Consider the following 16,848-nt stretch of genomic DNA (forward strand, 5'->3'; position numbering starts at 1 on the left):
CGTTTAGCTAGCCCATAATACAATATTGTCCTATATCATCCCTGGCTGTGATTGTATTTATTGTTAAACTGTATTATATTCTGACACTTGAGGCAGAGTTATTTGCTTTGATTGTTTTTCACCATTTTTATCATCAGATGAATCAAAGTTCTTAAAAATTCACAATACATTCAAAGATTGGGTTTCCATTGCATGCCTGTAGGCGTTTTAAGAAATGAATTTGAGGATGTGAAGTAGAATTCATCAGTCATTATTGAATAACATTTCTTAAAGTTTCACAAATAGGAGTCAGGCTTAGCTCAGGAGGTAGAGCAGTTGTCTTGAAGCCAAAAGGTTGCTAGTTCGATCTCCAGCTCCTCCTAGCTGAGTGTTGATGTGTCCATGAGCTTGCTGTCGCCTTGCATGGTTGACTCTGCCGTCAGTGTGTCAATGTGTGTATTAACCGATGTAAGTCGCTTTGGATAAAAGCGTCTGCTAAATGACCTAATTTTAATATTTGTCACAGCGGTGGTGAGTGATGTTCAGCTGGGTGTGTGTGTATGCATGCGTATGCATGCGCATGCCTGCATTTGTGTATGCGTGTATCTGAAATGGTGTTGAAATATTTCTGCCTTGAAATATTTTTGCCTTGAATCAGGGTCTGAAATATAATAATAACATAATACTGATGCCCATGTGACTATTATACTGAAATGAGAATGTCCTATTGCATCTTACCGCTGCATTATTTAATTGATAAAATTATTTGTTGTCATTTAGAAATAAACCAAACAAGTTTCATCTTGCTGCCGGTGCGCCTCACTGTAAAACTAAGACGGTGATACAGGCTAATGTGTATCCATCCGTGTGAGTGCGGAAATGTGTGAGATCGCGCTACCATGTGACTCCCAATGTTCCGATGGTACACACACCATGTGAGGACACCCCTAACACAGCTCCCCCATACAAGGTGCCTCGGTAGCTCAACCTGGTGGTTCGCTAACCACGGGCTAACCAACCCGCCTTGTATAGTGTATGCTTTGTGTATGCTCCATGTTGTTCCCTCACTCTTTCCTCCCTACTCACTGTCCTGTTCCTATACACTGTACTGTCTGTCTTCACTGTCCTGTCTTTCTGTTCATTGTCCTGTCTCTCTTAACTGTCCTGTGTCTCTCCACTACTCTCTCTGTCTTTTCTGTCCTCTCTTTCTCTCTTCCCTGTCCGTTCTTTTCACTGTCCTGTCTCTTTTGACTCTCTTCACTCTCTTGTCTCTCTTGACTGTCCGGTCTTTCTTGACCTTCCTGTCTCTCTTGACTATCCTCCATCTTCACTTTCCTGTCTGTCTTCACAGTCATGTGTCTTCCCTATCCTTTCGCTCTTCACTGTAATGTCTCTTTCTTCACTTTCCTGGCTTTCTCTTCACCATCCTGTCTCTCTTCACTGTCCGTTCTCTCTTCACTGTTCTGTCTCTCTCTTCACCATCCTGTCTCTCTTCACTGTCCGTTCTCTCTTCACTGTTCTGTCTCTCTCTTCACTATCCTGTCTCTCTTCACTGTCTTGTTACTGTATTCACTATCCTGTCGATCTCTTCACTGTCCTGTCTCTCTCTGCATGTCCTGTCTCTCTTAACGGTCCAGTCCATAAAGTCACAACAAGCCCATAAAACCGTAGTCTATAAAAAGGAGGTGAAACTGTCACAAATGTTGAATAATTTGGTCGGCTCATCAAGTCCTGCGGTGGCGACTTTAGCATCATAACATACTTCTACACATGTTTTTGTGTGTGTGTCTGTGTCTGTGTGTGTGTGTTCATTAGCTGGGTCTGTTCCTCTAGCACACACACACACACACACACACACACACACACACACACACACACACACACACACACACACACACACACACACACACACACACACACACACACACACACACACACACACACACACATTTGTGTGTGTTCAGGTTGTTTTTAGAAACTAGAGGAGACAAAACAATGTGTGTGACGTCACTGAAGCTGGATGTAGGATGGGTCACACATACACACACACACAAACACACAAAAGAACAAAAGAAAGAATGTGCACGTATATGAGCACACACACACACACACACGCACACGCACACAGCAACAACGATAGGTTTCGATTCTGATCTTTGATATTCTCAATTTTGCAGATTTTGGGGAATTTCCCCAGATATCAACATGTTGTGTATCAACAGAGTTCACTTAGGAATAGAGAACACAAAACAGAACGACTTGAGTAGGTTTAATTATAAACCTGCTCAATTTTAAAACAAGTACATTTTCTTTCTTTCCTTCTATAATACATAGGTAAAGATAGATCTTTATGGACGAGACAAGGAAATACTGCATCTATGTCAGATACATGCCTCCCAAGACGTGCCTCAGCCATTATGTTCAGCCTTCTAAGATACATTTGTCTGTTCTGCTTGAATATTTTCAGTGATACTTCCATGATAAAAGGTGTAGACCCACACCGTCTCTCTTAGGACTGTGCCATCGGTGCCCCTCTAAACTCAACTAACTACAAGACCACCACGCCGAAACCAACAATATGACGCAAGGCTTCATTCCTGCTGTCGTTTGAGACAAGGGAAGATACACAAAAACAAACAAGGCCCGAGCAAAAACAAATGTATTGTCACACATTTCCTGTCCGTCTCTGTTCAACTCTACCTAGTGTGTCCCTATATTTAGCCCAGCCCAGGGAAGCCCTGAGCGCTGGCAGGAAAACTAAGTTGGGAAAGAATTGGAGGAAGTCTACTTTGCCTTTGGGACAAACAAGAACTACACACTGGATTCTACTAGTTGTAACCGTTACTCACTGGCTTCTACTGCTAGTTTTAACGGCTACACAACAGATTCTAGCTCTAGTTTTGCGCTATTTATGAATCCCGAGGAGACAAGGTTCCAATTTTTTTGGGGGGACAAAGGTAAAAAGATTTATAATTGAAACGAAAGCACAGAGGAAGAGAAGAGAAAAAAACAGCCGCACTCCACAACAGAGCTAGAAATGGACTGTTTTTAGAAAACAAAAGGCAAGACAAAGAAGAAGTAGAGCGGAGGATCTTCCTGTGGACTTGGTGGACCTCAGGCTGAGGTGGACTCCATTGTTGATGTGGGCCTGGGGACATCTGGCCCTTCAAATCGTCCTGACTTAGGTAAGGCTGGCTGTGATTCTTTAGCTGGGGTTTGTTCGGATTGAATATTGGTATTATGGTCTGTATGTGAAATTGTATGTTGTGTTGGCTTTTAAGCATTCTTTGATTGGGGGTCAGTTGGGGGAGTTTGCACCCACGGGTGTGGTTTACGATGGAGGTTGGTAAACGGTGTAGGGACCACATGTGTTTGTCTTCATTAGTTTAATATGCGTCTATATTTAGCAGAGCAGGGAGTCCAGAAGTCCACCCTTTCCTTCACTAGACCAGTAAAATATCAGAAAAACGGTTCACAAACTCTGTCTGGCTGTAAGAGTTTTCCATAAAAGATGTAATATATGTAGTAAATAATAGCTTTTCAATATAAAAGTGAATGTACATACTGTAGGTCATTAAAGTCCCACATACAGTAAAATAGTTTAAAACCTGCTATAGTTGTTCTGTTTTGTGTTTTCTATTCCCTAGTGACTCCACCTTTCCCAGATTTAACTAGTTTGTACGTTTTAGCCAGCGTTTTAGGTATTTTAAGGCCTCAACCTCTGACCTTTGAGAATGTTGTGACAGAAGATCCTTCAGGTAGACACTGATATTAAGCTAGGGCAGGCGATATATTTAAGAAGCATTTTAAGTCATATTTGTCGAAATATGATATATCAAGTGCTCCGATAAAAGAGAAAAGAATATGGTATCTGAGGTAGATGATGGCCTGTAATATGCACCATCTGCCTACATGTGCCGATCTGCGCATGCACTCATTGCGCCTGACCAGAATCCGACCAGTATCACATGGCTAGGCAGACCTATTGCTAAAGCTCTGTGTTTTGGGGGAGTGGATTCTGAGAAAGTCTTTCAAAATCTAGATTATTACGGCTGGTTTCTCCAAAACGACTTCCCCTAGCTTTAAGGAAGCAGTTGCAAAATTGCATTAAAAAATCGCTGATTAAGATATATTCTTAAAAATATCCATGATTGACATTTGGGGGCACCTGAAAAGAGCTTTATCTAACAATCAGTTTATTGTACGTTTGTTTCCAATGGTGGCCAGGGAGATGTCCCTCTCTCACTCTCTCTCTTGTTCGCCATGTTCAGACGTGACGAGGTAGGGAAGGAGCTTGTATCCAGACTCCTGACAACTAGTTTAGTTTTCTCCATCATCAGATCAATAATTTTGTTTATAGTGAATTGGAGTCAAAATATGCTCTGCTTGGTTATGGCTGTTTTGTTATGTGTATTATGGAAGAGATACAAATGCATAGTATATTCTCCTAGACTATAACCCTGAGGCCAGGGCACATAGCTGTTTATCACCACACACATATTCACACCTTTAGTACAGCAGAAAAGGAACCATTAGAAGCAGTTGTGTTAGAGATGTGCAGGTGAACCTGAGCAGAGAGAGTATGTGTGTGTGTGTGTGTGTGTGTGTGTGTGTGTGTGTGTGTGTGTGTGTGTGTGTGTGTGTGTGTGTGTGTGTGTGTGTGTGTGTGTGTGTGTGTCCAGATGGATCCTATTAGGGCTGATGGATAGGGAGTAGCGCTGACTCCCGTGCAAATATAAAAGGACAGCTTTTTAGTCTGGTTAAGACCATTAACACTACACATACACGCACGCACGCACGCACGCACGCACGCACGCACGCACGCACGCACGCACGCACGCACGCACGCACGCACGCACGCACGCACGCACGCACGCACACACGCGCGCACACACACACACACACACACACACACACACACACACACACACACACACACACACACACACACACACACACACACACACACACACACACACACACACACACACACACACACACACATTCACACACACACACACACACACACACACACACACACACACACATTCACACACTGTGGTGTAATGGTGGCCAGAGAGTGAAAACTAGCAGGACTACGTTAGACAAAGACAGGACTCCCGTTTTAAAAAACCAACATGTGGTGACATCACCAATAACTGACGTAGCTGTCGGTAATTGGTGTTTAGCAAGGTATCAGGTGTTGGGGGTTAACAAAGCTGTAGCAGCCTCTACCTCACACACACAAGTCTTGTCCATTGAATAGCCCAGTGCAGTTCCAATCTCAAGGGTTACACAGAACCTGCATTATACAACACCTCCCCTAACCCTAAGCCCTCTAAAAGACAAGGAGAAACTTCCCAAAGCCAGAGGGAAGAAACCTTGAAAAGGATCATAGAAGAGGTATCCCTCCTTCACGGGATGCATAGGAGGCCAATAGGCACCCAATGGGGATTGGACATTTAATTGTAGCATAAAGCAAGGGAGAATTAGGTTGAAAGGAGATCAATTAGTGCTAGGGACCTGAAAGTATGATCTTATCTTATCTTTTATTTTCTTAGAACTTCTTTGTCTTATCTAAAGAAGTTATTGCCTTATCTTAGAACTTCTTTATCATATTGTATCTTAGAACTTCTTAATCATATCTTATCTTACAAAATCTTTCTCTTATCTTATCTTACAACTTATTTATCTTATCTTTGAACTTCTTTCTCTTATCTTATCGCACAACTTCTTTATTTTATGTTATCTGAAAACATGATAAAATAATACATTGAATTAAGATTAAGATTGATCCCAGATTGGAAATTCAGCAAACCGTTGTGTGTTAACTCCCTTATTCCGACTGGTCTCTCAGTATAGTTCATGTCTACCTGTGTGTTTTCTGCTCCATATATTTTAGATATAATCGATTTGTTGCCTCCTTGTCACAATGACCTAACATGCTCTCATTGTCATGTCTATGTTTTTCCAGTGTTTTCTGTGATTGCGTCAGTGTATCCATGTGTGTGCATACGCGTGTGTGTGTGTCTGTGTGTGTGTGCGTGCATGTGTGTCAGTGTTTCAGTGTGGTCTGCACCTATCCCAATGATACCGCCATAGCCCAGATGTTCACACTAGAACCCTGGAATCAGGACAAAAACATGACAAAGCAAACCTGTGCTGGAAGACGGAGAGAACATAGCTGCGTATAAGAGGTTGCGTTGACATAGGAAACAGAGAGACGTGGGGTACAAGGTGTGTTCACTGTTGACTCAGTTGTTCCAGGATGAAGCATCCAAAACAAAGAACACTTGACAGAACTGCCAAACTGGGCACATCTCAAGTACTCTCACATACAATAACTTTTCTTGGTCTGATCACTGATCATTTCCACTCACTGTGTGTGTGTGTGTGTGTGTGTGTGTGTGTGTGTGTGTGTGTGTGTGTGTGTGTGTGTGTGTGTGTGTGTGTGTGTGTATATGTGTGCGTCCCAGCTTGTGTGTGTATGTGTGTGTGTGTGTGTGTATGTGTTTTTGTGTGTGCATGTGTTTTCCTGTGTGTGTGTGTGTGTGTGTGTGTGTGTGTGTGTGTGTGTGTGTGTGTGTGTGTGTGTGTGTGTGTGTGTGTGTGTGTGTGTGTGTGTGTGTGTGTTTGTGTGTGAAATGGCAATTTATTTGGTGTATTGATTAATGTTTCTGAGGGTATGGACCAGGGATCAAATGCCTGTTTATCTTAAGCAAGTCTTTTGCATGATGTTTAGAACAAATATGGCCAGTAGGTGGCCTATTGGAAGTTCATTTCAGCTGTGGGAGACTTGCTACTGACCTCCCAGCGGTGTGTAAGCTGTTGGAGCTGTCAGTCTCCCAGCCTTCTCCCCTGACACATACAGCTGAGCTCTTGGGTCCAAACTAATATACAATATCCAACAGATGACACTGTTACACGCATTGACTGTTACCCAACACACTGGGGGGGGGGGGGGGGTCTGTCTGTCTGTTTTGGTCAATGTGTTGTGTGTCTGCATAATAAGACACACACGTGCACGCACGCACGCACGCACGCACGCACGCACGCACGCACGCACGCACGCACGCACGCACGCACGCACGCACACACACACACACACACACACACACACACACACACACACACACACACACACACACACACACACACACACACACACACACACACACACACACACACACACACACACACACACACACACACACACACACACACAGCCATCTGCTATGTCCAAGCCTGTGTGCCCTGGGTCTATTCAACATCTGTTTATGTGTAAAGAGCATCTCTCTCTCTCTCTCTCTCTCTCTCTCTCTCTCTCTCTCTCTCTCTCTCTCTCTCTCTCTCCCTCTCTTTCTCTGTCTCTGCATTAGAGACTGGATGTCACACTCCATTCATAGTCTATGTTTGTGTGTTTGTGGGGGTGGGGGGGGGGGTTGGGTGGAATTGTCTATGTGTTTGTCAGTGTGTGTTTGGTATCTTTTGATTTCAGAACACGAGGTCACATGTCAGAATCAGTGCTGTGTTTATTGTCAAGAGAGTGAGAGAGAAAGGTAGAGGAATAGAGGGAGAGGGAGGGAGGGAGGGTCCATATGGTAATCTGTGCTCCAGGACTCTCTCACACGGTAGCATGATGTCGCGTGTAGGAGGGGAAACATCTGGGATACTCCCAGCATCTGTCTGGAGCGCAGGGGTCATGGATCCTCCGGCCTGGAGGTCCAGCACCGCCTGGGTAGGGGCAGTGACTCCATGAGTTGATGTTTTCAATTTTGTGGACTGGGCGGTGTAGCAGACAGGGTTGTAGAGGGAGATAGAGATAAAGAGAGTGAGAGAGAGAATGGGGGAGACTGAGACTGAGAGACTGAGACAGAGAGAGCCATGTAGCACAATTATTTGTCCACATTTTTTTGTGGGTTGAGCCATTGACTTTTGTGGAGTTCATGTCGTCATCAAACGTTTCTGTTGGATGTTTGGTCCAGAGCTGCGCTGGTGAAGAGTGTGAGTGTATGAGTGTGTGAGGACGGGGCCTGTGGCTTCCTCGTGCTTGAAGTGGTCAGGGTGTTAACGGCTTTCGGTTTTCAATACTGGTGTTGTCTGCAGCTTGTGGTTATCCATCTCCTTCTCTATCTGTCTGTGTTCCCGACCCTTGCTGTCGTCAGCGTGCGTGCGTCGGCGCAGGTAGGTAGCTTGGCTCTCAACACGTGTGTGAGGTATGTAGTGTTGTGTATTGTTGACACATGTTTGTCTATTTTTGTTTTGCGTAAATCGCTGTCTGTGTGTATATCTGATTGTTTCCCTGAGAAATCTTGGTTGTCTGCCTGTATATGTGTGTGTGTGTGTGTGTGTGTGTGTGTGTGTGTGTGTGTGTGTGTGTGTGTGTGTGTGTGTGTGTGTGTGCATGTGTGTGTGTGTGTGTGCGTGTGCATGTGTGTGTGTTTATATTAGTTTATTTCTGTGTGTGTGCGTGTGTGTGTGTGTGTGTGTGTTTGTTAGTATCTATGCGTGTCTGTGTGGGTGTGTTCTTCATATGGTTCTTTGTAAAAGGTCTATGTTTATGTCTGTCTTTATATATATGTATGTGTACGTCTATCTGTATCTAAGTGTGCCTGTGTGTTTATGTCTGTGTTTGTGTGTGTGTGTGTGTGTGTGTGTGTGTGTGTGTGTTTGTGTGTCTCTGTGTGTGTGTGTGTGTGTGTGTGTGTGTGTGTGTGTGTGTGTGTGTGTGTGTGTGTGTGTGTGTGTGTGTGTGTGTGTGTGTGTGTGTGTGTGTACGGGTGCTTCAAGTGTGACCTAACACTCACCGCCTGCTGGTGTCACTTGAGTCTTTTTGTTGTGCGTGCCTGCACATACACACCCATGGCGGAGACACAGTGAGCCATTGTGGGAGCCGAAAGCACAAGTGCTGCTGTAGGGCCCAGCTGACCTAAGCGTGCAGGGCTCACACACACACACACACACACACCCACCCACCCAGCCACACACACACACACACACACACACACACACACACACACACACACACACACACACACACACACACACACACACACACACACACACACACACACACACACACACACACACACACACACACACCACAGCACAACATCACAGGGGCTGCGTTCCAGAATTTGATCAAACTCGAGCACGAGTCGTAGTCGACGAGTCATCAAAAGGAAAGGAGCGATGGAGAATCTGTAAAGCTGAGCCTGAGCTGAGCTGTTTTAGCTTCCTAGATAGGTGACGTCAGCTGTTGATGAACTGGGCCAATCACAACCTTCAGACTTCTCAGCCAATCAGGTTAATTGAATGTGGCCATATGGCAGCGTTATAAGCCTTAATGTGTAAACAGCAGGGCCTGTCCAAAATAAGTTATGTTTTGGTGTGCGTATATATCTGATGACGTACTTGAAGAAATGCTCAAGCTCTTTCTGTTCGGGTATGCTGATGTTTCCTCTGTCCCACAGATAATACTGTGGTTGATGTCTGAAACATGGAGGCGATAGAACTCCAGAACACACAATACTTGTTTGTCGTTCTTTTGAAGAATATCCTCCTTGTTTTTGGTGTTGGTTTGAACTTGAATCGGGCTGCTGCATAAGTTGTACTTTGTTTGTTTGTTGACAAGCGTTGCTAAAACAGAGATTGGATTTAAACGTAATTTGTTCATGGTGCTGCTGAATTTCAACAGATCTTTTTCAAGCTTTCTTTAAAGATATGTATCCAAAGAGAATGTGTTACTAACATATCACTATCATTTAGTGAAAACAGGTGTCAAATCCAGTCAAAGCCAACCAGCCTGTGAATATTGAGCACTTCTATTAACCCAGCTTGTGAACGTTGTTCGCTTCTGTTAACCCTGAAATCAGTTCTCACAGAGAGTCTGCTGTTCTAGATTTGTTGTGTTTCTCGACGATTACTCAACTGTGTTTCGTTAAGTCAGCAAAGGCCTTGGTTGTATGGTTCTTTCGGTCTGTTCAGGTGTTATAGAACATGTTATAGTACACAGGGTGTTTTGTTGTGAAGAGGTTCTGCCGCCACGTTTGGCTCCTGGGATCCAGGGTGGTCGCAGGACCTCTTGGCTCATGTTCATGGATGAGTTGAGGAACCTTCCACAACTCAACCAATGCAGGGTGTCGATGGGAAGCACACACACTCAACACCACGTCCTCCTGTTACATGTGGGTTGCTAGACACTGTGTATCTGGCCTTTTATTTACCCTGAGCAAACCTATGTCAAGCAACATTTAGATATATTTTCATATTCAGATACAAAGATATATTTATTTGAGTAGTTTCAGCCTCTCGACGTACCAGACCGGGTGATAAATGGGGGCCCGCGAGGGTTGAATAAGGACACACTCACACAAAAACACATAGTCAATCCTGATATTGACTCAAGTGTCAGGAGGCAAATGAAAAGGCGTGTCCCTGAGGCGTCATCGGCTGATTACGAAAAGACATTAGACACTTCTGTGTCGTCGTCGTCGTCCCCCCCCCCCCCCCAAGGGGCCCCAGATCCTCAGCCCCCACGATGCATTGCTAATCCTCATTCAATCACTGTGGGATAGATTAGCCAATCCACAGGCCAATCAACAGGAACCAGAGCGCCCTACCGTGACAACGACAACAACATCATCGCTAATGCAGTAGTCCTCTTAGCGGTCAGTCTCGTCTCGGATGGAGGATTGAGATTGTGCCCTAGAGACATTCTGATGTCAGGTTTTTTTTTGTGGTCTTAGTTCCACTAATTGTCTGTTCGAATCAACGACAGCCCCCCTTTTCAGAAACCTTGAGGGACATTATGAATGCTGGTCCTACGTCAAGAGAGAGAGAGCCGGCTGGCTCGTAATTAAATCACCTCGTGCTCTACTTCCTGTTCAGAGGGTTCATTTTGTTCTTTTGATCTATCTGGGTCTCCAGTATAAAAGGATTTCTCTTTCAAATGTGCCTATTATTGTGCCCTCTTGTTGTAACCCACAGCGATGAAAAAAACATGGATGGAAAATTAAGAAATGCCATTTCAATTGATTAATCTTTTGCTCCTGTTGCCAACTCTTACAATATTGTTATGTTAGCAGAGAGAGGTAGAGAGAGTAGATGTGTATAGTTAGTGAATTATTACTTTCAAAGAACAAAGATTGCAAGTAATGAATATGGCGTTATTCCACTCCTCAAACATATACCTTGTTATAGCATCACATTGAGCAACATAGTTTAAATTAACTTATAATATAGTCAAATGTTGAATATCATATATATACTGTATATTTTCATAGGCTATCATGAATCTTTATGGATGGGACAATGAAGAGAGACAGGAAAGTGGGTTGAAGAAGAGAGGGAAAGTCATGGAGCATTTGACCACAGCTGGGAATCAAACCTGTGATCGTGACATGGCACATTGCCGACATGGATTACAAGTGGGAATTTTATTCTGATTACTGACTGCTCTTTCTCCTCCACTCACAGGGTGCATCCTAAACGTTTGGATCCATAGCAGTCCACCTCTGACCTCCAGCTGTGGAGGTGTGCCATGTATCTCCTTGCCCCCGGGGCTGCCTGACATCACCACCCACACCCCCCACCATCACCACCCACCGCCCCACCATCCTGCCCGGCCTCAGACCCCCATCATGGGCTCCACCACACTGGGGAAAGCTGCCCCGTTTAACCTCCTCCTGGAGGAATGCATTCAGGCCTTCGGTAGGTCACCAGTCCCAATGTGGTTTCCGAGCACTCTGAATCAATAGAGGGGATTCATCTGCACTGTTACAATAACCTTTGCCATTACGATTGCAATGATTGCGAGTGCTGAGGCTGCATTGCCTGTTTGTCTGACTATTTGTCAGACTTTTTGACAAACTGCTGGACTGGCTGTTTGACTGGCTGATGGACAGTTAGGCAGACTTTTGTCAAACTTTCAGAAATTTGACACAATGTTTGACTAATCGCCCGGGCAGCTGGGACAGTTTGACAGTTTGTTGGACAGCTGGACTCAAAGGCCCACAGTCTAACCATCCCCTTTACTTACTTATTATTGTGTCTCTCTCTGACCAGATGAAAACGGGGAGCTGAAGAGCAGCCACCTCCCCCGGACTCTGCTGCTGATGCACCGCTGGTACCTCACCTCCACCGAGCTGGCAGGCAAACTGATCATGATATATCCTTTCCTGAAAACCTTCCGGAACCAGACCGCCAGCCCTGTTTCAAAGACTGGAATTGTCACGGCTAGCGCAGGAAGTTGAACCGAAATGCAGAAATCAGACTAGGTAGGTAGGTAGGTAGGTGAAAAAGGAAGCTTTACTTTGTGAAACCAGGCAGACACCAATAAGGAACCGACAAACTGGACAACAAACTATGGTGCAGGGCTAAGCAGGACAAGAACAGGACTTGTCAGGTTCGGGACAGAGTTAGACGGCTGGGGAGCTAGGCTGCGTAGCTGGGAAGCGAGTGCGGCAATCCTCTCCAGGATACAGCCTATGAGGCGGTCCTGGCGCCTTAAGGTCTCTGCCAGGAACATAGATAATCTCTGCTGGATTCATTTGGTTGGTTGGTTCCTTCTGTCAAGGCTTGCGCAGGTAGGTGAACCCAAAGGCAGGTATCTGACTCAGGCGGCAACAGAAGCTTAACTGGTGAGAATAGTGGCTTATTAACACAGGTTGTGTGTTAAAACAGGGAGTCAGTGCGGTTGAGGCAGGATCGTTCCAGGAATATTGGGGACTTGGCCTTAACTGCTTGAACTAATTACAACCATTAACACACAATCATTGCAGTGTATTCAATGCATCTTCCGGAGGAGACCCTGTTTATGTGACGTGGTTGTAATGTCTGTTGGGTATTCTTTCATTGGATCATCTATCTAAAACATCTCCTGTCATTGAGGTAGCATGTTAATCGGTCCAGTGGAGATCCAGAAAGGCAATGATTGATTTCTGTGGAAAGAACATTAATTGTTATGTGTTGCGTTGTGCCGAGTGCTATCTAGTCAGCAGGCCCCTGATGGATCGATTTTGCCTCCGAAAGCTCTCATCAGTCATAACGGAGAGATAATGCTTGTTCCTGCTCTGCCTAAATCTGTTGTACCAGAGGCTGTGTGATGAAACCCATGTGCACCGTTTCTCAAAGCAAAGTTCCCTCGACAAAGGCACTTGAATTTTTTTTCAAGGCTACCAACATTCAATAGGATGATGCCAGAATAAGTTATTATTTTTCTATAGCGTCGCCTTTAGTGATAGCATTAGCTAGCTCGGGGTAGAGTGATAACAGTGCAGTAACTGACAAACCTGTCAGTGACAGGGTTTGTAGTTTTACTCCGGTTAACCTGCGTCAGGCTCTCGACGAGCTAAACGCTGTCTTGATGGGTTGAGAACACAAAGTATGTGTGTACGTGTTCAAGTTACATGTCCGTCTTGTCTAGGGTGGCTTTGAAAATGTTGAATTCCTTTGACATTGCATGTTTGTGAATGTTTGTTTATGATAGACTGATAAGTGCAAATAGCAATGCGTATGACTTTTGGATTTGGCATATTCCTGGCACTACAGGAATATACAGTTTTCCAAGTCAAACATGGGTCTAAAGTTCCACGACTAGTACCCTGTTTTAAGTACACACTTTACATTTAAATATGAATACAATATAAATGTATACACGATGATGTGCATGTCCCATGTCTTTGGAAGAGACGTCAAGGTCTTTAACTGAGCTTTACGTACCGCGACTGCCATGGAGAAGGCTGTGGGCACACCAGACTCAAGGTCTGCTATTTCATGAGGTAAGAGACTGGGTTCTTGTTTGTTCACGTCAGTGTTTCCCTGTTTAAATAACCCTGTCGCCAACAGTCCATAACATAGAGAAGGCAATCGAGAGATGATATTGGTTCTTCAGGTGATACAGATTAAATACAGATGTCTGTTGGGAACCTTTTGTACATCGGGTAATATGAAACGATCAACACTGGTTTTCTTAAAATGTTACAATTATATTTTTCTTTATTCATCTTCCAATTTCTGAAACAACAGACACATGTTAAACAAAATAAATACTTAAAAAAATAATAATACATTCAACTAGTGATTCTAAGTCAGTTAAACAAATCCTTAATCCGTCGAACTAACTCATTCTAACTGTAATATCTGTTACACATACATGAATATCTTCCGTATTTACAATGCAAAAAAAACAGATACTGCTCACTTACATAACAGCGTGGACGACAATGAGTCACGACATCCCCCTAGCTCTATGAGGGTGTCTGCTCTGGGGCGGCCGGGCCCACTGGGGACGGAGCTTCACAGTGTGGACCTGCGGTGGTTGGCTGTATCTCTGAGATTTGTGATGCATTATTCTGAGGTCTGCCCGAGGTGGGCTCGAGGCTCTGCTCCTGAATGACCTCTCTGAGCTTTGTCACTCCTACATGAACTATTTCCATTTCTCTGCACCTGGAGGCCGTGCTGCTGTACAGTTGAGAGCATGTCTTCCATGAAGAATGGGATTGTTTCATTGCACTGCGGAATAATCTGTTTTTGTGTTTAGCCCTACTACCCGGTCTATTAAGGCAATGCAAACACTTCTGCTTCTTTATTAACATACTCATCCAAAATTCTGTGGCCACGCCTGGACTTCTTGATCAATCAAATGTCCTGAAATCCAACATACTTTTTGCATGTGTGTAGATACTGGATTGTGACGTTTCCGGCAGAGTTCAATCTGGACCTGGGTCTGATACGGATGACCGAGGAGCTCAGAGACCTAGCAGCTGAGCTGGGCTTTAAGGAGCACTACAAACTCATCGACATCTCCACCATGTAAGTCCAACACGGTATAAGTACTCCACCATGTTAACACTCTCACCAGCTTCAATCAGACCTCACCCTTTTTAATGGTAAATAGGCCAAGTTAACTTAATGCTAACCACGTTAACATGCCAAGGACACTTGCCCCCTAGTAGGGACCCTAACATGCTAGGTACCCCAAGATCCTCGGTACCCCAACATGCTGAGTTCCCTAGCATGCCACGTAGTCCCTAGCACTTTAGGATGCTCAGCATATTTGTTTACCTACATACCAGAATATGCAAAGTACTCTAGCATCCTCAGTACCCTAATGTGCTAATCATCCTCCCCGCTAAATTATCCTACATACATGCTTAACTACAGTAGCATTCCAAGAGATCTAACATGCCAACACGTATGCATACACCTGCCAGCTCAAACGCACCCATTAAAATAATGATGGTCTTAAACACTTGATCGGCACTTGGGAACCGTGTTGGTTGACTTGCTGGGGTTGTCATACCTCCAGTCCGTCGTATGACTGGATGCGTAAGCTGACCCAGAGGAAGAAGCAGGTGAAGAAGGGCAAGGCGTCTCTGCTGTTCGACCACCTGGAGCCAATGGAGCTGGCCGAACACCTCACCTTCCTCGAGTTCAAGTCTATCAGGAGGATATCTGTGAGTATAGAACACGTACACCAGTGGTTACCCAGCTTGTTTGGGTCTGGAAATGTTTGGGATTCCAACTTCTTACTGTTGATTTCTACAGAAATATATAAGAAGATTTTAATACACGTCTATTCACATGTCTTTACATCTCCATCCGCGCTGCCACACCCCACATAAATCCTATACAAAGCAATGGTATCAACGTTGACCAATCACGGACTTTGATTTGGATATTGACTTCTCACATGTCTTGTAGATGTGAGAAGCTTCCACAGACACACACACACACACACACACACACACACACACACACACACACACACACACACACACACACACACACACACACACACACACACACACACACACACACACACACACTTACACTCACATTCACATTCACACTCACACTCACACTGACACAAACACGCACATCGTTTTAACCCAACCAACCCATAGAGGTATTTTGCAGTGTGTGTTCGTATATACAAAACCTTTAAGAGACCTTTAAACCTTTAAATTAAAACCCACAGGTAGGGAAACACACTGATACAGCCAGTAAATCCATCCTTCAATTTGTATTACCTTGCCAAAGAATCAGTAAAACCAAACCATTGATACTCTAATGACGTTTAGCAACTGGCGGTTGATGAGATTAGTTTCGAGAATGTAAACAGGAGCATTACTTGTTGTTCCATTGTTGGGATTCAGCTTCGGTGTCTACTGGACTGTGTTTTATTTATTTTTATTGATGGGCAACTTCCTCTTCCACATTTCCTGTTGGTCTTGTCTCAAGGACGCACACATTTGCTGGCACAGGAAGCTAGGTCAGGAGAACATTAAGGGTATGTTAATTGGTTGGGACACACAAACACTCAGACATGCACACACACACACACACACACACACACACACACACACACACACACACACACACACACACACACACACACACACACACACACACACACACACACACACACACACACACACACACACACACACACACACGCACACACACGCGCTTAAAATGCTTTAAGGTCAGTCTGATAGTATAAGATGTTCTTTATTTATCCTATAGGGGACATCCTTTATAGCAGGAGAACAGAACAATAATAACGATAACAATAATGCAAATAGATTATCTTTAGCGCTGACATTTAAGTTAAGGTTGTCATGGTTGTTGTGGGTCTTCTAGTTCACAGACTACCAGAGCTACGTCACCCATGGGTGCCTGAGGGACAACCCCACCCTGGAACGCTCCATCGCCCTGTTCAACGGTGTCTCCCAGTGGGTGCAGCTCATGGTGCTTAGTAAGCTAACACCACAGCACCGTGCTGAGGTCATCACCAAGTACATCAACGTAGCTCAGGTAGGAACCACTGGTGCGTCGGGAAGGACAGGAGGACGAACGTGGCTT

General features: G+C 44.5%; 1 protein-coding gene across 2 annotated transcripts in view; it reads left to right on the plus strand.

Moving 5' to 3' along the window:
* Positions 1 to 16,848, plus strand: part of rasgrp3 (RAS guanyl releasing protein 3 (calcium and DAG-regulated)) — a 31,025-nt gene that overhangs the window by 3,033 nt on the left and 11,144 nt on the right. Inside the window, exons 1-7 of one of the 2 annotated variants that reach the window (XM_060073470.1) lie at positions 2,145 to 3,164; positions 11,458 to 11,691; positions 12,046 to 12,158; positions 13,708 to 13,760; positions 14,662 to 14,793; positions 15,290 to 15,437; positions 16,627 to 16,800. In XM_060073470.1, the coding sequence (XP_059929453.1) occupies positions 11,622 to 11,691; positions 12,046 to 12,158; positions 13,708 to 13,760; positions 14,662 to 14,793; positions 15,290 to 15,437; positions 16,627 to 16,800 (690 nt within the window). In that variant the 5' untranslated portion in view covers positions 2,145 to 3,164; positions 11,458 to 11,621. Of the gene's footprint in view, positions 1 to 2,144; positions 3,165 to 11,457; positions 11,692 to 12,045; positions 12,159 to 13,707; positions 13,761 to 14,661; positions 14,794 to 15,289; positions 15,438 to 16,626; positions 16,801 to 16,848 lie in introns of those variants that run through there. The other variant, XM_060073469.1, reaches the window with a different exon arrangement.

This window comes from Gadus macrocephalus, chromosome 15 (assembly GCF_031168955.1).
Source record: "Gadus macrocephalus chromosome 15, ASM3116895v1".
Taxonomy (NCBI): Eukaryota; Metazoa; Chordata; class Actinopteri; order Gadiformes; family Gadidae; genus Gadus; species Gadus macrocephalus.